Source organism: Ranitomeya variabilis, chromosome 1, assembly GCF_051348905.1.
Source record: "Ranitomeya variabilis isolate aRanVar5 chromosome 1, aRanVar5.hap1, whole genome shotgun sequence".
Lineage (NCBI taxonomy): Eukaryota > Metazoa > Chordata > Amphibia > Anura > Dendrobatidae > Ranitomeya > Ranitomeya variabilis.
In genome coordinates, this window is record NC_135232.1 from 613,825,254 (window position 1) to 613,851,273 (window position 26,020).

The 26,020-nt window shown below is 44.9% G+C and overlaps 1 protein-coding gene across 2 annotated transcripts in view; it reads left to right on the forward strand.

Moving 5' to 3' along the window:
* The window catches only part of TEDC1 (tubulin epsilon and delta complex 1), a 97,470-nt gene that overhangs the window by 7,706 nt on the left and 63,744 nt on the right, over positions 1-26,020 (forward strand). For both annotated transcript variants that reach the window (XM_077293149.1, XM_077293140.1), the window contains exon 4: positions 17,933-18,091. In XM_077293149.1, coding sequence (XP_077149264.1) covers positions 17,933-18,091 — 159 coding nt within the window. The remainder of the gene's footprint in view (positions 1-17,932; positions 18,092-26,020) is intronic.

Sequence of the window (26,020 nt, forward strand, 5' to 3'; positions counted from 1 at the left end):
ACCTCGCTCCCGACATTGGGGACCCTGGTTCTCCTACACACAACTTCATGACACCACAGTAAATTCACCTCCTGACAAGACAGCTCCTCCATGCTCCCAGAGTGATTGTGGAGCAGGGTTACTAGATACCTCTGACATCCGTAGTCCCTAAAGGGTCAGATGGAAAGGGTTTTACTTCCATGAGCAATATGGAACATTGCTGGAATATCCTCAGGTTATGTCTTTTTTTTGTATTTAATTACGTGTATTTGGGGATAAAAATGAGTTTTACAATTGTGTTTCATCAAAAATGTTGTACTGCTTGCCTTTTACAGGCTCTTTGTTTCCTAAAAAAACACTTTTAGTCCCATATACATGCATTTAAGTTAAAAAGAATCTTTTAATATGGACAGTCCCTCTAAATGTCTTTGGGACTCGCACCTCTCTGGAGATTAGAGCTTCACTGTCAATGGAGAGATGGCTGCTTGTGTGCCGTGCTCTCGGATCACTTCACTGGGAGTTCCGACAATAGCCGATCAATCGCACTCCTATAGAAGTGAAAGGAGCAAGCCACGCCTGCTCAGCCACTTAACGGGGTTGTCCACCTTTGGGGTGACATTTTTATTGTGTATAAAAGCCAAAAGGTGCAAAATCTTGAATGAACAGCAATTGCAAAAATTAGTTTTAATCCAATGCATTTTATTTAAAAAAAAAAAGGTTCCAAAAGGTGGGCGATCCCTTTAATTCTTCTTTTTTTTCAATATACAGGTCCTTCTCAAAAAATTAGCATATAGTGTTAAATTTCATTATTTACCATAATGTAATGATTACAATTAAACTTTCATATATTATAGATTCATTATCCACCAACTGAAATTTGTCAGGTCTTTTATTGTTTTAATACTGATGATTTTGGCATACAACTCCTGATAACCCAAAAAACCTGTCTCAATAAATTAGCATATCAAGAAAAGGTTCTCTAAATGACCTATTACCCTAATCTTCTGAATCAACTAATTAACTCTAAACACATGCAAAAGATACCTGAGGCTTTTAAAAACTCCCTGCCTGGTTCATTACTCAAAACCCCCATCATGGGTAAGACTAGCGACCTGACAGATGTCAAGAAGGCCATCATTGACACCCTCAAGCAAGAGGGTAAGACCCAGAAAGAAATTTCTCAACAAATAGGCTGTTCCCAGAGTGCTGTATCAAGGCACCTCAATGGTAAGTCTGTTGGAAGGAAACAATGTGGCAGAAAACGCTGTACAACGAGAAGAGGTGACCGGACCCTGAGGAAGATTGTGGAGAAGGACCGATTCCAGACCTTGGGGAACCTGAGGAAGCAGTGGACTGAGTCTGGTGTGGAAACATCCAGAGCCACCGTGCACAGGCGTGTGCAGGAAATGGGCTACAGGTGCCGCATTCCCCAGGTAAAGCCACTTTTGAACCATAAACAGCGGCAGAAGCGCCTGACCTGGGCTACAGAGAAGCAGCACTGGACTGTTGCTAAGTGGTCCCAAGTACTTTTTTCTGATGAAAGCAAATTTTGCATGTCATTCGGAAATCAAGGTGCCAGAGTCTGGAGGAAGACTGGGGAGAAGGAAATGCCAAAATGCCTGAAGTCCAGTGTCAAGTACCCAGTCAGTGATGGTGTGGGGTGCCATGTCAGCTGCTGGTGTTGGTCCACTGTGTTTCATCAAGGGCAGGGTCAATGCAGCTAGCTATCAGGAGATTTTGGAGCACTTCATGCTTCCTGGCACCTGCTCACAGTGCCAAAACCACTGGTAAATGGTTTACTGACCATGGTATTACTGTGCTCAATTGGCCTGCCAACTCTCCTGACCTGAACCCCATAGAGAATCTGTGGGATATTGTGAAGAGAAAGTTGAGAGACGCAAGACCCAACACTCTGGATGAGCTTAAGGCCGCTATTGAAGCATCCTGGGCCTCCATAACATCTCAGCAGTGTCACAGGCTGATTGCCTCCATGCCACGCCGCATTGAAGCAGTCATTTCTGCCAAAGGATTCCCGACCAAGTATTGAGTGCATAAATGAACATTATTATTTGATGGTTTTTTTGTTTGTTATTAAAAAACACTTTTATTTGATTGGACGGTTGAAATATGCTAATTTATTGAGACAGGTTTTTTGGGTTATCAGGAGTTGTAGGCCAAAATCATCAGTATTAAAACAATAAAAGACCTGACAAATTTCAGTTGGTGGATAATGAATCTATAATATATGAAAGTTTAATTGTAATCATTACATTATGGTAAATAATGAAATTTAACACTATATGCTAATTTTTTGAGAAGGACCTGTATGTCGGGTTCCACAGTTGGATCCATTTCAATTTTCTATACTGTGGATATTCCATAAATGTTTGAGATGGGAATTCTCCCTTGAAGCCTCTACATTTACGGTAGCCAGTATGCATTGTGGCAATGATTAATTGCCTGGTGCCCTCTGCGTAGAATAATTGCCGCCCCAGATCAGCTTAATCGTCCTCCCACCCATGGGAGATTTCCAATGGCAGATATCCCTGGTGATCTCTGTGCAGGCACTCTTTTCTCAGATCCCTAATGTTTCTCTCTTACCGCCTGTCCTTTTTAGACCTACACACAACTCTCCGAATGCTATTCCCATCAGATTTGGGAGCTTTTAAAAAGATGTGGTGTAGCCCCAAACGACCACTCAGATTACAGCAGCAGCTTGGAAAATATAATCAGTGACCTGATTATGGGAAACGCCACCAAAGACACTTGTCTTAGTCCAGGGAGACTGCCGTATGTACATGTACATGAGTAAGCCGCGCTTAATGGATATTTCATGTCCATATAGCAGCCTAGATATTTTAGGAAAATTGTACCCCCACCTCTGCCGCCGTGAGATCGATGCTCGGGACTGATTGTAGCATTGAGTATGTTTTTTTTTTGAAAAGTTGTTTTAACTCTTTTTAAGGTTCCATGATGAATATATACATGTCAGGGTGTTTACATCGGGCTCAGGGGCTGAGCCAGCTCCACACAGGGAAATCCCAGCTGTATTGCATGGCTGGCATCTGCCTTTAACAGCAGCGATCAGAGCTCATGCTGATCTCTGCTGTTAACATCTTAAATGCTGCTGTTAACCACTGATTAATGCGTAGTGATACAGGTGTTCATTTGGGTGCCCATTCCCCAAGGTGCTGACGGGCTGCCATAATAACCGGGGACCCTCTCGCTTGTCTCTCTTGTCAATTATTCAGTGTCATAGGAGACAGAGATTTTTACTTATTGGGAAAAAAAAGTTTTATAAAATGAAGAGGGAAAAAAAACCCTCAAACCAGCCCCCCTTTTTCTGAGCTAAAAATAAAATAATGTAAAAAAAAAAACTTATTTCTTAATTCTGTATCCATAGAAATCCAACCTATCAAAATATAAAATGTAAATGCTGTGACGAGGTAAACACAAAAAAAAAGTGACAGAAAATGAAACGGTATTTGAAAAGGGGGAGTAAAAAATATAAACAAAGATAAGCTTGACTAAATCCTTAAACGGTTGAAGGGGATGTCTCCTAAAGACCGTCTGACGTTTTATTAGGGGGCATAAGACACCGTAGAGCAGGGTCCCTTTCTTGGAATAGAGAGATGCTTTGTATATGTGGTTGCCATTCTTGTGGTTTCTAACCATTCCCCAGTAGTGGACAGAGAGGTGATCAACATTTGGGTCCCACCACTATGACCTCCACAAATCAATAAGCATCGATCCTCCATTCAATCTCACTGCAGGACTGCAGCAAGAAGAACTCTGAACGGAGTTGATGTTGTGCATGAGACCTCTGAACGGGGTGGATGTTGAGCATGAGACCTCTGAACGGGGTGGATGTTGAGCATGAGACCTCTGAACGGGGTGGATGTTGTGCATGAGACCTCTGAACGGGGTGGATGTTGTGCATGAGACCTCTGAACGGGGTGGATGTTGTGCATGAGACCTCTGAACGAAGTGGATGTTGTGCATGAGACCTGAACGAAGTGGATGTTGTGCATGAGACCTCTGAGCGGGGTGGATGTTGTGCATGAGACCTCTGAACGAAGTGGATGTTGTGCATGAGACCTCTGAACGAAGTGGATGTTGTGCATGAGACCTCTGAACGGGGTGGATGTTGTGCATGAGACCTCTGAACAAAGTGGATGTTGTGCATGAGACCTGAACGGGGTGGATGTTGTGCATGAGACCTCTGAACGAAGTGGATGTTGCGCATGAGACCTCTGAACGGGGTGGATATTGCGCATGAGACCTCTGAACGGGGTGGATGTTGTGCATGAGACATCTGAACGGGGTGGATGTTGCGCATGAGACCTCTGAAGGAAGTGGATGTTGCGCATGAGACCTCTGAACGGAGTGGATGTTGCGCATGAGACCTCTGAACGGGGTGGATGTTGCGCATGAGACCTCTGAATGAAGTGGATGTTGCGCATGAGACCTCTGAACGGGGTGGATGTTGTGCATGAGACCTCTGAACGGGGTGGATGTTGTGCATGAGACCTCTGAACGGAGTGGATGTTGCGCATGAGACCTCTGAACGGGGTGGATGTTGCGCATGAGACCTCTGAATGAAGTGGATGTTGCGCATGAGACCTCTGAACGGGGTGGATGTTGTGCATGAGACCTCTGAACGGGGTGGATGTTGTGCATGAGACCTCTGAATGAAGTGGATGTTGCGCATGAGACCTCTGAACGGGGTGGATGTTGCGCATGAGACCTCTGAATGAAGTGGATGTTGCGCATGAGACCTCTGAACGGGGTGGATGTTGCGCATGAGACCTCTGAATGAAGTGGATGTTGCGCATGAGACCTCTGAACGGGGTGGATGTTGTGCATGAGACCTCTGAACGGGGTGGATGTTGTGCATGAGACCTCTGAACGGAGTGGATGTTGCGCATGAGACCTCTGAACGGGGTGGATGTTGTGCATGAGACCTCTGAACGGGGTGGATGTTGTGCATGAGACCTCTGAACGGAGTGGATGTTGCGCATGAGACCTCTGAACGGGGAGGATGTTGCGCATGAGACCTCTGAATGAAGTGGATGTTGCGCATGAGACCTCTGAACGGAGTGGATGTTGCGCATGAAGCCTCTGAACGGAGTGGATGTTGCGCATGAGACCTCTGAACGGGGAGGATGTTGCGCATGAGACCTCTGAATGAAGTGGATGTTGCGCATGAGACCTCTGAACGGAGTGGATGTTGCGCATGAGACCTCTGAACGGAGTGGATGTTGCGCATGAAGCCTCTGAACGGAGTGGATGTTGCGCATGAGACCTCTGAACGGGGTGGATGTTGTGCATGAGACCTCTGAACGAAGTGGCTGTTGTGCATGAGACCTCTGAACGAAGTGGATGTTGTGCATGAGACCTCTGAACGAGGTGGATGTTGTGCATGAGACCTCTGAACGGGGTGGATGTTGTGCATGAGACCTCTGAACGAAGTGGATGTTGTGCATGAGACCTCTGAACGAAGTGGATGTTGTGCATGAGACCTCTGAACGGGGTGGATGTTGTGCATGAGACCTCTGAACGAAGTGGATGTTGTGCATGCGCGGTGCCAATTTCTTCAGTCTATGGGAACAGATATAACATTGGAACAGGAGTTCCAAAGACCCTGGTGTGAACGGAGTGTCAGTCCATCAGTCACTACTACGCCATTCTCTTCTATGGGGCTGACATAGATAGTGACCAATGGGACTGCAGCACATGCACACTACTGTGTCATTCACATAAGGGATTTTACACCCCCACTTTCAGATCAGCGGAGTTCCCAGCGGCCTGAACCCACAGGCTTATCATATTGAATAAGAATACCCCTTTAATTCTGTGTGTTTTTATCTCCATTCCATGTAACTAGAAGTAATTAAAAAGAGTTTTTCCTAACGACTGTGCTGAATATTCGTCTGTAATGCAGATAATTGGTCTGTGAGGTTATTAGCAGGATTTGGGATTGTCAGATGTCGTCGCTGCACCATTTAGAGCAGCCTTTCTTTTTTGTGACAAAACTCCCTGTTGATCGTCATTATGAAGCATTTCTATAGAAACCACTAAAGGTTCATGCTTGCTCATGCTGTGCAGAGAGTGGGTGCTCAAAAAGGTTGTTTTCTCCAGATTTTTGCTGGCACAGGGGCCGTATTATAAAATGTACATGCTGTACATAAGTGATTTGACATAATTATACGGCTGCCATTCTATTTTTCGCTACTCGCTGTTTTTCGCCACTGGCGACATTGTTCGCGTATAAAGTCCCGCTTTATATAAATGACTCCATGCGGCTTTAAGTGCATATGTGTGCGAGTGAGTAGAGCTGAAAAATGGTAATCAGAGGCTGGAAGAAAAAAGGCATCTGCACGGCTTTCTGAAAGGTATTCGTACATCTCCCAAGAATTTAGTTCCTACTGTTTTAGCCATCCATCACGGGGCTGGGATGCACATTGCCATCTGTGGTGTGGTAAACGTGACCGCAACTAGAAGTGTCGTTTTGAGAAACCAGATCTGTCTTCTCTTTTGACTATTTAAAGCTTCTCTAAATTAAAGGTTCTGGATTAGGGAGTACTGATCAATGTCCTGTTGGAAAGCCGTCACTTCATTCATTCCCTCCGACTTTTTCCAGCAGTCTCGCAGAAATGTGGAGATCACCATTTCAAAGCCCTGTTTTCAAAATCGGTTGGGATAGCAGTGGTCGGACGCCCACCAATTTGCATTTTCAATGTTGACAATAACTGGAATCAATGCCAATCGGTTCTCATGTCCAATTCCACCATTTCGTCAACTATGACTGGTCTGTGGTCAAGATTGGGAGTATCGTGTTTTACCTGCCAGCATCCGCAGCTCTACTTTTTGATTAGCTGTCCTGGTGCAACATCATCGTTACTGCATGATGCACATGTGACGTCACACCAGACCGTCCAATCAAAAGAAGAGCCGCGGACGCTGGCAGGTCAGAGGCAGCACTCCTGCTCCAGTTTAGCGACCACTGTTATGGCCAATGGAATTTATTTGGCTTATGCCATGTACACTCACCGGCCACTTTATTAGGTACACCTGTCCAACTTCTTGTTAACACTTAATTTCTAATCAGCCAATCACATGGCGGCAACTCAGTGCATTTAGGCATGTAGACATGGTCAAGACAATCTCCTGCAGTTCAAACCGAGCATCAGTATGGGGAAGAAAGGTGATTTGAGTGCCTTTGAACGTGGCATGGTTGTTGGTGCCAGAAGGGCTGGTCTGAGTATTTCAGAAACTGCTGATCTACTGGGATTTTCACGCACAACCATCTCTAGGGTTTACAGAGAATGGTCCGAAAAAGAAAAAAAATCCAGTGAGCGGCAGTTCTGTGGGCGGAAATGCCTTGTTGATGCCAGAGGTCAGAGGAGAATGGTCAGACTGGTTCGAGCTGATAGAAAGGCAACAGTGACTCAAATCGCCACCCGTTACAACCAAGGTAGGCCTAAGAGCATCTCTGAACGCACAGTGCGTCGAACTTTGAGGCAGATGGGCTACAGCAGCAGAAGACCACACCGGGTACCACTCCTTTCAGCTAAGAACAGGAAACTGAGGCTACAATTTGTACAAGCTCATCGAAATTGGACAGTAGAAGATTGGAAAAACGTTGCTTGGTCTGATGAGTCTCGATTTCTGCTGCAACATTCGGATGGTAGGGTCAGAATTTGGCGTAAACAACATGAAAGCATGGATCCATCCTGCCTTGTATGGAGCATCTTTGGGATGTGCAGCCGACAAATCTGCGGCAACTGTGTGATGCCATCATGTCAATATGGACCAAAATCTCTGAGGAATGCTTCCAGCACCTTGTTGAATCTATGCCACGAAGAATTGAGGCAGTTCTGAAGGCAAAAGGGGGTCCAACCCGTTACTAGCATGGTGTACCTAATAAAGTGGCCGGTGAGTGTAGATCAAGAGGATCTGTCAATTAGTGCTCCAAGATGGATATTTGCATCATGGTGATTACACAGGTATAGTTGGCTCATAATGAAGGCCTGGCTCCTGCTGAAAATGTGGTGAGAACACTGATCAATTACAAGTATAGCATCCGAAGAGTAGGACAGAGGGAGAGGGCTCCTTCTGTCATTGCCACTATGCAGTGCAAACATAGATCTTGCAATGGCCAGCTGATGTCTGTTAAAACTGGCAGAAGCAGATTCTAACAGGTGGCCTGTCAGTATGAGGTCTGCATTTCATTATTAGTGTATGGATTGTGATTTCAAGACCATCCCTCTCTCTACTGACCTGAGCTCGCAAGCCTCACAGGCATATCTGAGGCTGTTGCATTTGGTCATGAGACCTGCGGCTGGGCCAGACATTGCATTCTGTACACTTACCATGAAATATGGATATGAGAATACTGTCTAACATGGGAATACTGGGCACTACACAAGTAGTGCAGTGTATAAGCTAAGCAATCAAATGATTTCATGTTCAAGTCTTGTTTCGGGGCTAATACATATTATGAAAAAGAATCCAAAAAATAAGTGTTTAAGCCCTTAGTGATGGCTGCCATACATTTATGTAGGAAGAATCAACGTCTTTTCATCACTGTACTTCCAAAAACAAAATGCAATGTCATTGCAATGATGGTGTTGTCAGCTTCCCGTCCAGTGGCCAGAGACTACTGACCTGCCTGATGGACCAATGTCCCACCAATCCATCTATCTGGCTGTAGTTGCAACCTGAAATGGATGACAGCGGCCATCTTGGATTAGTTCTTGCAGAATCTCTTTAACTTCCATTGTATTCTTAGAATTGTACTGACCTGGAGAATCCTATTACCAGGTTATTTTTACCACACAATAAAGGCCAAAATATCAAACCTCTCAAAAAACTAAAATAGAATTGCAATTTATTCCCCAGTTCACCAAAATTTGCTTGTTTTTTCCCTCCATTTTTCAGTACATTACATGGTATATGAAAGGCAGAAAAAAAAATATTTTCGCTTCTGGAAGAAGGGGGAATAAAAAATTAAAGGGTAAAAAATTGCCTAGTCCTTAAGGGGTTAAAAAAAGTAGTTGGGACGCAGGGTAATTGAACAATAGATGTTTGCTAATATGTTGATTACACATTGCACAAGGCTAGCTAGTTTTTGACCCGCAAAACAGAAGGACGAACTATGCAGATTGATTAAATATTCAAACAATGAGGCTTAAACTCACCCCACCTCTTCCCTGACCTATGGATGATGACCTTAGCCACAGATGTGGTATAAAAAGGGATTGTTATTGTTCTACAAGAAAAATCAAGTGACTTGCCAGAGCAACAGCCAGGACAACATGGCTCCATCAAGAGGACACAGATTTGACTTTCTACAGAATGCCAGCTTAGGGGACCAGGGCACCAGCTGGAAGAACACATTCTCCATTGAATAACACTGAACCCATGGATGCATTTGGGGAAGATAGGATTGTGACCCTCTGGTCACCTGACCCCATGGAGACGTTTGGGGAAATCAAGTTTGGACAATCCAGTCACCTGATCTCCATGGATAGGTTTGGAGAAACCAGGTTGGGACCATCCGGTTACCTGGCTCCGTGGAGACTCTGTAATTTGCGTCATCTTGGGTATTTCCTAGGACTGTTCTATATGTTATTGTCTGTTGGTTGTCCTCGCCCTGTGTTGTCTGAGTAGTATTATTCCCACGGGAAAGGAGATCAGGCGTTCAGTGGGATGATCCTTGGTCCATGCGGTCTCGAGCCAGCGAACGAGAGAACCCACTGACCCCCTTGTCTCCACAGTATTTTGTAGGGATTCAAATCTTGGCTGTTCCCACAATGAATCTATGTCCAGTTTCTTAGAGAAACAGGTCACCAGTTTTCTAAGTAAATATGTTTGTAAAGGTGCTATTGACATGAAATTCTCACCAGATGTAGGCAACAACCTGTCTGATCCACACAGGCAAATAAATCACACCAAAGATGTCCATAAATTATGTGTAATCATGAGAAATGACACAGAGAAAAAGTATTGAACACGCTTACTGAAATGTAATTAATATACAAAAGCATTTGATGGTGATGATGATTTCAAGATGCCCCCTGTATGGAGAAACTAGTCAGACATTGCTCAGGTGTGATTTTTGTCCCATTCTTCTGCACAAACACTCATCACATCCTGAAGATCCCATGGGCTCCTTCTATGAACTCTGAGGTTTATTTCCTTCCATAAATTTTCTATTGGATTCAGGTCGGCTCGGCCATTCTAGCAGCTTTATTTTCTTTCTCAGAAACCAATTGAGAGTTCCCTTAGCTGTGTATTTGGGATCATTTTCTTGCTGAAATGTTCCTCCTCATTTCATCATCGTCCTGGTAGATGGCAGCAGATTTGTATCAAGAATGTCTCTGTACATTTTGGCCATTCATCCTTCCTTCAATTATATAAAGTTTGCCAGTGTCGTATGCTGAGTAACAGCCCCACACCATAATGATCCCAACCCCAAGCTTCACTGTTGGTATGTTGTTTTTGGGGTGATATGCAGAGCCTTTCGCCTCCAATCATAGTGTTTATTATGGCATTGAAAGAGTTCAATTTTCCATATTCTCCCACTATTTCACAGGCTTCTCTAAGTGTTGTTGAGCAAACTTTAAACACATTTGAACATGCTTTTTGTTCAGCAATGGAGTCTTGCCTGGTAAGCGTGCATACAGGCCATGGAGGTCATGTAGTTAGCTGTATGCAGGCCATGGAGGTTGTGTAGTTAGCTGCATACAGGCCATGGAGGTTGTGTAGTTAGCTGCATACAGGCCATGGAGGTTGTGTAGTTAGCTGCATACAGGCCATGGAGGTTGTGTAGTTAGCTGCATACAGGCCATGGAGGTCATGTAGTTAGCTGTATGCAGGCAATGGAGGTTGTGTAGTTAGCTGCATACAGGCCATGGAGGTTGTGTAGTTAGCTGCATACAGGCCATGGAGGTTGTGTAGTTAGCTGCATACAGGCCATGGAGGTTGTGTAGTTAGCTGCATACAGGCCATGGAGGTCACGTAGTTAGCTGTATGCAGGCAATGGAGGTTGTGTAGTTAGCTGCATACAGGCCATGGAGGTTGCGTAGTTGGCTGTATACAGGCAATGAAGGTTGCGTAATTAGCTGCATACAGGCCATGGAGGTTGCATGGTGAGCTGTATACAGGCAATGGAGGTTGCGTAATTAGCTGCATACAGGCCATGGAGGTTGCATGGTGAGCTGCATACAGGCCATGGAGGATGCGTGGTGAGCTGCATACAGACCATGAAGGTCGTGTGGTGAACTGCATACAGGCCATGGAGGTCACGTGGTGAACTGCATACAAGCCATGGAGGTCACGTGGTGAGCTGCATACAGGCCATGGAGGTTGCGTGGTGAGCTGCATACAGGCCATGGAGGTCGCAGGGTGAGCTGCATACAGGCCATGGAGGTCACGTAGTTAGCTGTATATAGGCCATGGAGGTTGAATGGTGAGCTGCATACAGGCCATGGAAGTTATGTAGTTAGCTGCATACAGGCCATGGAGGTCGCGTAGTTGACTGTATACAGGCCATGGAGGTTGTGTGGTGAGCTGCATACAGGCTATGGAGGTTGCGTAGTTAGCTGCATACAGGCCATGGACGTTGTGTAGTTAGTTAGCTGCATACAGGCCATGAAGGTTGTGTGGTGAGCTGCATACAGGGCATGGAGGTTGCGTGGTGAGCTGCATACAGGCCATGGAGGTTGCATAGTGAGCTGCATACAGGCAATGGAGGCTGAGTGCATTACTTAATATTTTCTTTGATGCAATTGTACCTGCTGATTCCAGGTCTTTATGTAGCACTAGGACAACTCTTCCGATAATTCTTTTCACTCCTATGCCTGAAATCTTGCAGGGAGCACCTGGTCATGGCCGTTTTATGGTGAATTTATGTTGTATCCACTTCCAGATTATGGCCCCACCAGTGCTCACTGGATCCTTCAGTAGTTTAAAAATTCTTCTGAAAGCAATGCCATCAGTATGTTTTGCAGCAATAAGGTTGTGAAGGTCTTGAGACAGCTCACTGGTTTTATCCATCATGAGGTGTTTCTGTGTAGCACCTTGGTAATGAGACACCTTTTATAGGCCATCAGATAAACCAGCTGATATTATTTTTCACTAAGTGATAGGATAGCTTTCTAATTACTGATGGACTTCAGCTGGTGTCCGGACTTTCCATGGCTTTTAGCATTTCTCTTTCTTCATGTGTTAAATACTTTTCCCCTGTGTGATTTCTCATTATTACACATACCGTATATACTCGTGTATAAGCCAAGTTTTTGAGCACATTTTTTTGTGCTGAAATCGCCCCCTCGGCTTATACATGAGTCAATTGTCCCAGAGGACCGGCGGGGGAGGGGGAGCGGTGGAGCAGTGGGTCACAGGAGGCATGTGCTGGCGGCTGCAGCTGTAACTGTGCCCACTGCTAAAGAGAAATGAATATTCATTTCTCTTATAGCGCGCACAGTGACACCCGCAGCCGCCGGCTTCCAGAAGACATCCTACTCACCATCTCGTTGGTTCCGGGGCCAGCAGCATTTCCAGCCAAGCGATCACGTAGCCCCGCTCATTAAGGTAATGAATATGCATGCTTCTCCACTCCCATAGGCGTGGAGTGAATATTCAGTACCTTAATGAGGGGGCTACTTGACCGCTCGGCAGGAAGAGCTGCTGGTGCCGTAACGAGATGCATCAGGGCGCACAGGAAGGTGAGTAGGATGTTTGTTTGTTTTTTTTAATAGGAAACATGCATACAAGGATAGGGGTCCATGCATACAAAGACAGGGACTGGGGAGCTATGCATACAAGGACAGGGGATAAGGAGCCATGCATACAAGGACAGGGGATAAGGAGCCATGCATACAAGGACAGGGGATAAGGAGCCATGCATACAAGGACAGGGGATAAGGAGCCATGCATACAAGGACAGGGACTGGGGAGCCATGCATACAAGGACAGGGGATAATGAGCCATGCATACAAAGACAGGGACTGGGGAGCCATGCATACAAGGACAGGGGATAAGGAGCTATGCATACAAGGACAGGGACTGGGGAGCCATGCATATAAGGACAGGGGATAAGGAGCCATGCATACAAAGACAGGGACTGGGGAGCCATGCATACAAGGACAGGGGATAAGGAGCTATGCATACAAGGACAGGGACTGGGGAGCCATGCATATAAGGACAGGGGATAAGGAGCCATGCATACAAAGACAGGGACTGGGGAGCCATGCATACAAGGACAGGGGATAAGGAGCCATGCATACAAAGACAGGGACTGGGGAGCCATGCATACAAAGATGGCCTGGGGAGCCATGCATACAAGGACAGGGACTGGGGAGCCTGCATACCAGGATAGGGATGAGGGGACAATACATACCCAGCTTATACTCTAGTCAATAATCTTACCCAGTTTTTCGTGGCAAAATTAGGTGCCTCAGCTTATACTCGGCTTGGCTTATACTCGAGTATTTACGGTAACTTAATTTATGGACATCTACAGTTTGATTTCTTTTCCTGTGTAGATTGGATGGTTGTTACCAACATCTTGTGAGAATTTCTTGTCATTAGCATCTCTAGAAATATATTTACTTAATAATAATAATAATAATAATTTTATTTATATAGCGCCAACATATTCCGCAGCGCTTTACAAATTATAGAGGGGATTTGTACAGACAATAGACATTACAGCATAACAGAAATCACAGTTCAAAATAGATACCAGGAGGAATGAGGGCCCTGCTCGCAAGCTTACAATATATGAGGAAAAGGGGAGACACGAGAGGTGGATGGTAACAATTGCTTTAGTTATTTGGACCAGCCATAGTGTAAGGCTCGGGTGTTCATGTAAAGCTGCATGAACCAGTTAACAGCCTAAGTATGTAACAGTACAGACACAGAGGCTATTAACTGCATAAAGTGTATGAGAACATTATACGAGGAACCTGATTATGTTTTTTTTTTTTTTTTTTATGATAGGCCACACAGGGATCGTTAGGTTAATGCGTTGAGGCGGTAGGCCAATCTGAACAAATGAGTTTTTAGGGCACGCTTAAAACTGTGGGGATTGGGGATTAATCGTATTAACCTAGGTAGTGCATTCCAAAGAATCGGCGCAGCACGTGTAAAGTCTTGGAGACGGGAGTGGGAGGTTCTGATTATTGAGGATGCTAACCTGAGGTCATTAGCGGAGTGGAGGGCACGGGTAGGGTGGTAGACTGAGACCAGAGAGGAGATGTAGGGTGGTGCTGAGCCATGGAGTGCTTTGTGGATGAGGGTAGTAGTTTTGTACTGTATTCTGGAGTGGATGGGTAGCCAGTGTAATGACTGGCACAAGGTAGAGGCATCGGTGTAACGGTTGGTGAGGAATATGATCCTGGCTGCAGCATTCAGGACAGATTGGAGCGGGGAGAGTTTGGTAAGAGGGAGGCCGATTAGTAGAGAGTTACAATAGTCCAGACGGGAATTAATAAGAGAAACAGTAAGAGTTTTTGCAGAGTCGAAAGTAAGAAAAGGGCGAATTCTAGAAATGTTTTTGAGATGCAGATAAGAAGAGCGAGCCAGTGATCGGATGTGGGGGGTGAATGAAAGCTCGGAATGAAGGATGACCCCAAGGCAGCGGGTATGTTGCTTTGGAGTAATGGTGGAACCGCACACGGAGATTGCAATGTCAGGCAAAAGTAGGTTAGTAGAGGGAGAGAACACGAGGAGTTCAGTTTTTGACAGGTTCAGTTTCAGATAGAGGGAGGACATGATGTTAGAGACAGCGGTAAGACAATCACTGGTGTTTTCTAAAAAGGTTGGCGTGATAACAGGAGAAGAAGTGTATAATTGGGTGTCGTCAGCATAGAGATGGAACTGGAAACCAAATCTACTGATGGTTTGTCCAATAGGGGCAGTATACAAAGAGAAGAGGAAAATTGGTGACGTGTTCAATACTTTTCACCCTCTGAATATACTTTTTTTTTCTGCAAAACTTTTTATGGGGGGTGTTTATGGCCAGAATGGCTTCTGCTGAGACTTGAGCAAGGCGGAATGCACACCGTGCTGGTCATCCTGCGATGCATAGGTCAGGCATGGTCCACCCTCACAGCTGTGGTCTATTTGCCAATGCGGTGGCCATGTTGGCCGAAGGAGGAAAGCGCCACTAATATTAGATCAGGAGTTAATGTAGCCTAATGGAGGCCAAGAACTGATCTGAGAAAGCTGATCTTGTAGCATTCTTGTTGGTGCTGTCAGGATGCCTGGCTACGTACATACAAAGTATGAGCATAATAAATTATCTTGTTATTACGCTCCTTCCCTGTAGTCAGATTACAGTACACCACATCCATTCACACAACCGTGCCACTCCATTAATGATTCAAGGCTTTGCTTGTTCTGTATTCCTATCCTCGCATATATCCATATATAAAGCTAAGCGCTGTCTATTTATTCATATTGCTATTGCTTATTTTCTAGCTACTCTGAACTGACTATAATATCACTCCATCCTAGTTTCTTAGCAACACACACTTCAATATCGCAGCAAAGCTCACCGTTTTCTTATAACCGGCTCCTTAAAAGGAATCTGTCACTAGGTATAGGATTCTCAACCTCCGAGGTAGCATAAAACACAAACAGATACTGATTTCAGTGATGGTTCACTTACTGGGCTGTCTGCTGCAGTTCTAATAAAAATCACAGTTTCATCTGCTGCAGCTCTGCTAGTTCTCTCAATAATGAGCTCTATATAACCTTGCCCTCACCACTGATTGACACTTTTCTGTCTGCACTGTACGTAGACAGAAAGCTGCCAGTTATTGGATTTCTGACAGCTGACACCTGGCTCTCAGTGCCAGGATCGGTACCCGCACCACTCCCAGCACTTTAACCTGTTAAATGCTGCAATCAATAACACATTTAGCAGGCATGCAGAGGGAGGAAACTCCCTCTGTTCTCCGATCTGCGCCCCTGTGACGTGATAGCTAGGGGCCGATCGTTGCCATGGTGACCAGATGTCCTCATGACGACATCCGAGTGACCAGAGCTAACAAACTCACTATAAATAAATTATTTTTATGAAAACAAAAAACAAACATAAGAACAAATATTTGGTATTGCTGCATCCGGAATGACCTGACCTATAAACTGTCACACTAGTTAACCCCTTTAGTAAACATCGTAATAAAAATACAGTATATATATATATATATATATATATATATATATATATATATATATATATATATATATAAAAAGCTAGTCAAAAAACTATGCTTTGTCATCATACCGCTGAACAAACAGTGGAATAAAATGCTATCAAGAGATCAATGCAAATAAATATGGTATCTGAAAACGTCACCTTGTTCCTTAAAAAAGCAAGCCACCATACTCATTCAGCGAAAAAGTAAAAAAAAAGTTATAGCTCTCAGAATAAAGCGATGCAGAAAGTTTTCTAAAAAATAGTTTTTGTGTAAGTGCCAAAACATTAAAACAATATATAAATGAGGTATCACTGTAATCATACTGAGCCAAAGAATAAAGCTGCCTTATCAATTTTACTACATGCGGAGCGGCATAAAAAAACACAGAAAACAATTCCTGAATTGCTGTTTTTTGTTTATTCTGCCTCCCAAAAATCAGAATAGAAAGTGATCAAAAACTGTCATGTCACCGAAAATGGTACCAATAAAAACATCAACTCGTCCTGCAAAAATAAGCCGTCACATGACTGTCAGCTGAAATATGGAAAAATGATAGCTCTCAACATATAGCCATGCAAAAACTAGTTTTTTTTTGTGTGTGTGACAGCAGCCTAAAATAAAAAATATAAATCTGGTATCGCTGTAATCGCACTGACCCGTAGAATAAAGTCGTCTAATCACTTATACCGCAAGAGGAATGACGTAAAAAATAAATAAAACCGATTCTTCACCTGTTGTTGATTTGTTCATTCTGCCTCCCAAAGATCGCAGTAAGGCTCTGCTCACATTTATCCTGCGCTCTATGCTGAGCTCATCCTACACTCCATTCATTGTCTTTCAAACTCACAAAAAAAAGATAAAGCTATGTAAACCAAATTGGGATATTATATATATTTTGTTTTTTTTATTATAAGTAGAAGCACCTCACATAAGTTGGGCTGCACACATTTTACAGATTGGAATAAGCACTTTATTTATGCTGTGAATTTCTAGTTTATTACAGATGGTTTCATTGATGGAATTTGTCTGACTCGACCTCTTTTATTAATTGAAGAGTGCTCGAAGCTAATAAAAGATCTTGGCCCTGCCCCTCTTTAAATAGTTTTCCGATAGTTCCATATGCTCTTTAATTTTGAAGGAGAAAGATCAGATAACTGAGCGACAAGAGGGTAGAGAAAAAAATGGAGGAAGACCTGTCACCTCTTCTTCTACAGGAGTTTTCTCATGATCAAAAATGGGTAAAATTGCACATACCATTTTTTAATAAAGCCTCTCTGCTCTCAAGAACAGATTTTTAATTCTATAGTTTCCTGCTTGTTGCCTAGTTATCGGCCACCACTGTACTGTTGTCAGAGATGGTTGATTTCTTGGGTACTTATCCATCCGGTCTTCTATCTTCAAAAGGTTCCTCTATCTTTTGTCCAATCCAGCAGATCAGCATGTACAAGGCCTGTAGCTCTCTGCATAGTGACAGGATGCTGGTTAGTATATATTGTATGAAGTAAATAGACATTTTATATTGTCTGACCAATGAAGTGCATAAGATGCAGCTGCAGGGAGAGCAGACTTCAGTGTCCTATTTGTGTTTTTGTTTGTCTTTCAAAAATTTTAAGTACCGGTATATAATAAAATGTGACATTTTCTACTTCTCCGATGTGACACAGTAAAGGGAAGGATCATTTTGCTGCGCTGCCAACAACTTGTAGTATGTATAAATTACACCTTATGTCTCCTAGTGTCCTGTTGATGTGTCAATCCAAAAGCCTAAAGACATTTCTACTTCCTCTAAGCAAGATGTCGATGTCCGATTCCTCCAGTGGATGAATGGCAAGCTGCGATTTTCCTGGAGAACGTTGTATGCGGCACATCTCGAGGAATGCACGGTTTTACATCAGGTACACACATTTTGTCTATAATTTTTAAGGTGCGTCTTTTTGAAGGTCATGACCTTTTTTTTTTCTTTTTTTTTTAAAGTTTTTTTTTTTATTCTTGCTTGAGCTCATCCCAAAACATTAAACTATTTTTCAATTAGTATTGTTACAAAATAATTGCCATTTGTGTGTACCGCTACTATTCCGACATGTGTTTCCATGGCTAAACGGTACGAACTAACCCTAAGCAGTATAAGTGTGTGTTCACACATTTAGATTTTTGATGATGATTTTAGAGCACATTCCGTGCTTAAAAGAGTTGTCCCCTTTCAGAATAGTTTTCTCCATTAGATCAGTTTGTTGTAAAATAATAAACTATGCTTTACTTGCCCTCCCCGAGCTCAACGCTGAGTCTCCACTGCTGCCCCGATCTGTGTTTGGCTGCAGTGGTAACGTCATGTTGCTCCAGCTAATCAGTGGCTTTGCCGATGTTGATGGCACAAGCTGCTGAGTTCAGTGATTGGCTGCAGTGCTGTCAACAAACTGAGCCTATGGGAAAAAGTTTTTTTGAAAAGGGTACAAACACGTAAAATTTTCATCAAATCCACTTTTCAGCAAGCAATGTGACTAAATAAGGTATACTAGATAAATCTGTGCATTAGAAAATTAAACAAATTAACGGTGTTCGCACAGAAAGCCACTGCGTTTAGTGGCTCTGGCAGTGTAGGCGGCACAAGTGGTGCAAACGCTTTTTTTATTTTCATCAAATCCACTGTTTAGCGCACAATATGAATTAATATGGTATACTAGATAGAGTAGCACATGGGAAAATGAAACAAAAAGTGGGGATTGTACAGAAAGCCATTGAGCTCAGTGGCTCTGGCAGTGTAGGCAGCACAAGTGGTGTAAACACTTTATATTATCATCAAATCCACTGTTCAGCACACAATATGCATGAATAAGGTATTTTATGCTGAATATATCTTCAGAGCGGAAATTTTTTTTAAAAAATTGGGATTCCACACAGATAATCACAGATTCTGTGGAACGCTCGCTCTGTCTGTAACAAGCTTTCCTACATCCATGATCTTTTTGTTACTACCAAACTTTCCTTCCTCACCATCACCGAAACCTGGCTCACCCCTTCTGACACAGCCTCCCCTGCTGCACTCTCTTACGGTGGCTTCCACCTTTCTCACACACCCCGCCCCAGCAGCAAGCATGGCGGAGGAGTTGGTTTTCTCCTGTCAAGATAACTGCTCCTTCACCCCAATCCCACTGCCACCCTCTGTTACCCTCCCTTCCTTTGAGGTGCACTCTGTGCGCATCTACTCCCCCTCCAACTGGCTGCCATTTACCGCCCCCCAGGGCCAGCCACCACCTTCTTTGACCACTTCACCACCTGGCTACTTCATTTCCTTTCTGCGGACATCCCCACTATCATCATGGGCGATTTCAACATCCCCATTGACACTTCCCTCTCAGCTGCCACTAAACTTCTATCTCTCACTTCCTCCTTCGGCCTCACTCAATGGTCTTCTGCAGCCACTCACAAAGATGGTCAAACACTGGACCTCATCTTCACCCGCCTCTGCTCCCTATCTAACCTCTCTAACTCACGTCTTCCACTCTCTGACCACAACCTTCTCACATTCTCATCTCTCTCCACTCCATGTCTACAATCCCCACCCCACAAACTTTCACACCCTCGCAGAAATCTTAAACATCTTGACCTACATTCATTCTCTGAATCCCTCCTCCCTCTCACAGACATAAGTTCCATACACAATGCGGATGACGCTGCCACTCTATATAACACCACAATAGCTGTAGCTTTGGAATCTGCTGCCCCACTTACACATACCAAATCTCGCAAAATCAACAGACAGCCGTGGCACACCAGCCTGACCAAAGAACTGAGGCGAGCTTCCAGGGCTGCTGAGCGCAGATGGAAAAGATCCCACTCCAACGAGCACTTCATCGTATTCAAACAGTCCCTCACTACTTTCAAGACCACACTCGCCACAGCTAAACAAACCTACTTCTCATCTCTCATATCCTCCCTGTCTCACAACCCTAAACAGTTATTCAACACCTTCAATTCTCTCCTCCGTCCCTCCCACTTATCTCAGCTGAAGACTTTGCCTCATTTTTCAAGCAGAAGATTGATAGCATCAGAGACAGTTTTGGTCAACAACCCCCAGAGCCCTTCCTCCCGACTTCCCAGCCCTCCACCTCCAAAACCAACTTCTCCACCATTACAGAAGATCAACTCTCCACTCTACTCTCAAGATCGCATCTCACCACCTGTGCGCTTGACCCGCTCCCATCCCACCTCATCCCAAACCTCACCACAGTCTTCATCCCAACCCTAACCCATCTCTTCAACCTATTACTAACAACTGGTGTTTTCCCCTCAAGCTTTAAACATGCCTCCATCACACCTATCCTCAAAAAGCCCTCTCTTGACCCATCCTCTGTATCTAGCTATCGCCCTATATCACTTCTCCCTTATGCCTCCAAACTACTGGAACAACACGTTTACCTTGAACTGTCCTCCCATCTCTCTTCTTGCTTCCTCTTTGACTGCTTACAATCTGGCTTCCGGTCACACCATTCCACTGAAACTGCCCTAACTAAGGTCACCAACGACCTCTTAACCGCCAAGAGCAAGCGACACTACTCTGTCCTCCTCCTCCTCGACCTGTTGGCTGCCTTTGACACAGTGGACCATTCCCTATTATTACAGACCCTCTAATCCCTTGGCATCACAGAATTGGCCCTATCCTGGATCTCATCATACCTAATAGACCGGACATTCAGCGTCTCCCACTCACACACCACCTCCTCACCTCGCCCCCTATCTGTCGGAGTCCCACAAGGTTAAGTCCTTGGGCCCCTGCTCTTCTCCATTTACACCTTTGGCCTGGGACAGCTCATAGAATCTCATGGCTTTCAGTATCACCTCTACGCTGATGACACACAGATCTACATCTCTGGACCAGATATCGCCTCCCTACTAACCAGAATCCCTCAATGTCTGTCCACTATTTCATCCTTCTTCTCCGCTAGATTTCTGAAACTTAACATGGACAAAACAGAATTCATCATCTTTCCCCCATCTCACGCGACCCCCCCAACGAACCTAACCATTACAGTAAATGGCTGCCCACTCTCCCCAGTCCCACAAGCTCGCTGCCTCGGGGTAATCCTTGACGCTGATCTCTCCTTCAAACCACATATCCAAGCCCTTTCCACTTCCTGACGACTTCAACTCAAAAATATTTCACAAATCCGTTCATTCCTCAACCAAGAATCTGCAAAAACCCTAGTCCATGCCCTCATCATCTCTCGCCTTGACTACTGCAACCTCCTGCTCTGTGGCCTCCCCTCGAACACTCTCGCACCCCTCCAATCTATTCTAAACTCTTCTGCCCGACTAATCCACATGTCCCCCCGCTATCTCCCGGCCTCTCCCCTCTGTCAATCCCTTCACTGGCTCCCCATTGCCCAGAGACTCCAGTACAAAACCCTAACCGTGACGTACAAAGCCATCCACAACCTGTCTCCTCCATACATCTGTGACCTCGTCTCCCGGTACTTACCTACACGCAACCTCCGATCCTCACAAGATCTCCTTCTCTACTCCCCTCTTATCTCCTCTTCCCACAATCGTATACAAGATTTCTCTCGCGTATCACCCCTACTCTGGAAACCTCTACCACAACGCATCAGACTCTCGCCTACCATCGAAATCTTCAAAAAGAACCTGAAGACCCACCTCTTCCGACAAGCCTACAACCTGCAGTAACCACCGATCGACCAAACCGCTGCATGACCAGCTCTATCCTCACCTACTGTTTTCTCACCCATCCCTTGTAGATTGTGAGCCTTCGCGGGCAGGGTCCTCTCTCCTCCTGTACCAGTTATGACTTGTATTGTTTATTGTACTTGTTTTTATTATGTATACCCCACCTCACATGTAAAGCGCCATGGAATAAATGGCGCTATAACAATAAATAATAATAATAATAATTAACCCTATTCTGAATCAAGGCCCAATGCCTATCTGGGGTACATCTGTACAGATTTACCCTATTCTGAATCATGTCCCAATGCCCATCTGCAATACATCTGTAGAAGAAATTCCAATATTGGCCACGGATCTTTGCCTATAAAATAAAGAATGGGATTTTTACGCTTACCTACGGTACTTCCTTCTGTCTCATATTTCATTCTCGCCCTAATATTAGAAAGACATTGGGTTCAGACGATAAGGTGTGTGAATGCAGGCTAAAACTATATAGGGCAAAGGTAGGGAGTGCAGCTGCTAGGAGAATAATAAAATCATCGTTTAGTCAAAATATTAAAATTCCATACGGCGAAGGTGGGGAGCAGGAGAGCACATGGTGACACGTTTCGAATGCGGGGGACGGCGTTCGTCTTCAAAGCTTTATGGGAAAGATTTCCCATGGACCCTATCAATAGGTGTGAGCATCTCCAATAGGATAACGTGACATTTAAAGCCAATGCAAAACCAGCGCTTACAAGCACACAAATGAAAAAATATACAAAAGCATGTTAACACAATCAGAATAAAAGGTACAAGATACAACAAACATAATGACAATGAAGAAATAGAAAACTTCATAGTGACCCATAATATCTCGGCACAGATTCAGACCTTCGGGAAACCGTGATGGTAACCTCACTCTTTCCAGACCAAAGACCTGGAAGCACGATAATTGTCTATGGTGACAGTACATGAAGTGTTCCTATTATTAATGTTATTGGTATTATAAATATAATTTAAGTGTTAATTAGCACACATTTTTATTTTGCACCTAGTACATTCAATATAAAGTAAATGGCACAAAACGCAACAAACGCAGTAGATAACATTTGTGGAGTTACAGATATATACTGTTTAATTTGATTGGTTTGTAATTAGAGAAAGTATTACATGGAAATGCATACTTACACATTTTGCAGGAATTCGCTCCACATCTGAAGAAGCCTTTATAATTAATCCAAGTTTTGCTGGATCTGTCAGACCTAAAAAATCTCGGTGATAGAACATTACCTAGGGATGGAGCTTTCTTAGCTATTATATTGCACCCTCACCTCAAAATAAAAGCCACAATTTTATCCTCATAAAGTACTGACAAAAAATGTTTTAATGATCTCCTTTATACTATTACATTGGGAGCCATACTGTATAGATAAGACAGGTTTTGGCGTTTTTACTAGAAATATTGGTAGAAAGTTTTTTCCAGGACGTCCCTCCTGACAGCACCATGGAGGATGTCCTCCTCCCCCTTGCTGGGACAGGAAACACACGAGAGTTTAAAAGGTCTTGTCCCACCCCCAAATCCTCAGTGTTTTTCCTGTCCCTGCAAGGAGGGACGCACAAGAGAAGCTGCACAGGCTTACTGGAGCTCAGGGGGATCGTGCGGCTTGCCAATACCCTTCCTCCTGTCAAGAGGCTCAGGGTAGAAACTCTCCGGGTGGGGAGTCCCTCTGCTCCAAAGACCAGGAGCGGGACGAAGCTCCTGGTGGCAGCCGCTCCTCCCAGGGGGAGGCTCTCCGCTGTGGATGCGGTTCCATGTGGCAGGGAGTCGCGGCATCCAGAGCGGTGTCTCGTCCTGCACAGCATCTTCCGGAACTCCGAGGGAACCACGTCACTTCTGGTATCGCCGCATCCGGTAATCGTCACTTCCGGTGATGTTGTAAAGCGGGGAAGTGCGTGCGCTCCAGCGTTGGAACGCATAGCAGCACGGGCACTCCTACCCAGCGTCTGGAGTGACTGGAGGGTGCTATGGAGGGTGCTATGGAAGGAGACATGCCCGGCGATGAAGGGGTAAGTGTGCATAGCGCAGACTACCCTCACTGCACTTCCGAAAAGTCAGGCCTATCCTATTTACTCCCTATCTTATGTCATTTAAGGATAAGGGAACCCCCGCTGTCCCCCCCCGCACCAGCTAAAAAACCCAGCAAGGTCTCTACAAAGTCTAACAGATGCCCCATATGCCACGTGAAACTCCCGGACTCCCACGGCAAGACCTTGTGTGCATCTTGCTCATCTAAGGTTATGAGGGATTAACAATCTTCACTTCTTTCAGAAATGAGGTCCCTAATCCGGGAAGAGGTCCAGGCTTCCATGTCCAGCCTTTCAGGGCAGTCCAGCCCCATCCCTGGCCGCAAGAGAGCCAGACGGGAGCGAGACCTGAGAGAGCCGGAGTTTAGTTCTGAGGACAGGTCCGACCCAGAGGACTCAGTCTCAGAAGAAGAGGGGGAGCTCCCCTCAGGGAGCCAAGACCACCATAGAAAATATCTCTTCCAGGCTGAGGAGACGAACAAGCTTGTCCAGGCAGTGAGAAGCACGATGCAGATAGAAGAGACATCCAAGCCACAGTCCAGACAGGACCTGATGTTCGGGGGACTTATGTCACGTCGGCAGACAGTCTTTCCCGTTAGCGAACATATTAAAGCCATGATACTGGAAGAGTGGAAGAAGGCTGAACGTCGGCTGGTACGGTCTCGTGACTTTAAGGTTCGCTTACCATTTGATTCTGAAGAAGTCAAGTTATGGGAGGAAATACCCAAGATAGATGTTCCAGTGGCAAAAGTCGCCAAAAAGACTGCCATACCCTTTGAGGACTCATCCAATTTGCGCGATCCCATGGACAGAAAGGCTGACATACTTCTTAAAAGGGCCTGGGAATCTTCCACGGCCCTAATTAAGACTAACATAGCAGCCACTTCGGTGGCCAGATCTATGTATTTATGGATGGGGCAATTGGAAGAGCATCTGTCTAATAAAACCCCGAGGTCCGACATTTTGAGCTCCCTTCCCATTATGAAATCAACCATGGCATTTCTATCTGATATGACGGCAGAGTCAGTTAGATTTTCAGCTAGGAGCGGCTCTTTATCTAACGCGGCTAGAAGGGCGGTTTGGTTAAGATCCTGGTCAGGAGATAATGCCTCTAAGACCAAGCTGTGCTCAATCCCCTTTTCAGGGTCAAGAGTATTTGGACCTTCTCTAGATACTATTCTAGAATCTGCCTCTGATAAAAAGGAGGGGTTCCCAGAGGACAAACCTAAAAAGTCTCAGTCTTTTCGGAAAGGATTCCCCTTCAGGAAACAGTATGATTTCAGAGGGGGTAGACCCAATAGAGGATCATACAGGGGTTCCCGTAGCCAGGGCAATAAGAACAGGAACTTCTTCTTCAGCCCATCCTCTAGATCCAAAACACAATGACGCCACATATATTGGGGGGAGGCTCCGCCACTTTGCAGAGAACTGGGGCCAGGTCACTCAGAATCAGTGGGTCCTCCGGACCGTGGCGGAAGGATACAGCATCGAGCTCTACTCCCCTCCTCCAGAAAGATACATCGCTCCTACCGTGGTCACGCAGGGCTCTGCCATGCTGATACATTTTCAAGACATGCTCTCTTCAGCAGTCATAATCCCGGTCCCTCCACTAGAAGTAGGCCAGGGACACTACTCTAACCTATTCTCCATCACAAAACCGTCCGGCGACTCCCGCACGATAATAAATCTAAAACCTTTGAATGCCTGGGTCAGGTACAAAAGGTTCCTTATGGAATCCATACGATCAGCAAAGCAGAGGCTTCTGAGGTTTGCTGTAACTCTGCCGTCCCGGACCTGTCACTACCAGTTTCAATGCCTTCCTTTCGGGCTTGCCTCAGCACCTCGTATATTCACAAAGCTGGTTTCGGAGATTGTCGCCTTCCTGAGAAACCAGGGGATCATAATAGTTCCATATCCCGACGACTTAATCCTTGTAGCAAGATCGCCAGAGACACTATGAGCCCACAGAAGCCGGACAATATCAGTAATGGAACAATTAGGCTGGGTCATAAACTGGCAGAAGTCCGACCTGACTCCGGAACACAGGAAGACCTTCTTGGGAGTGTGTCTAGACT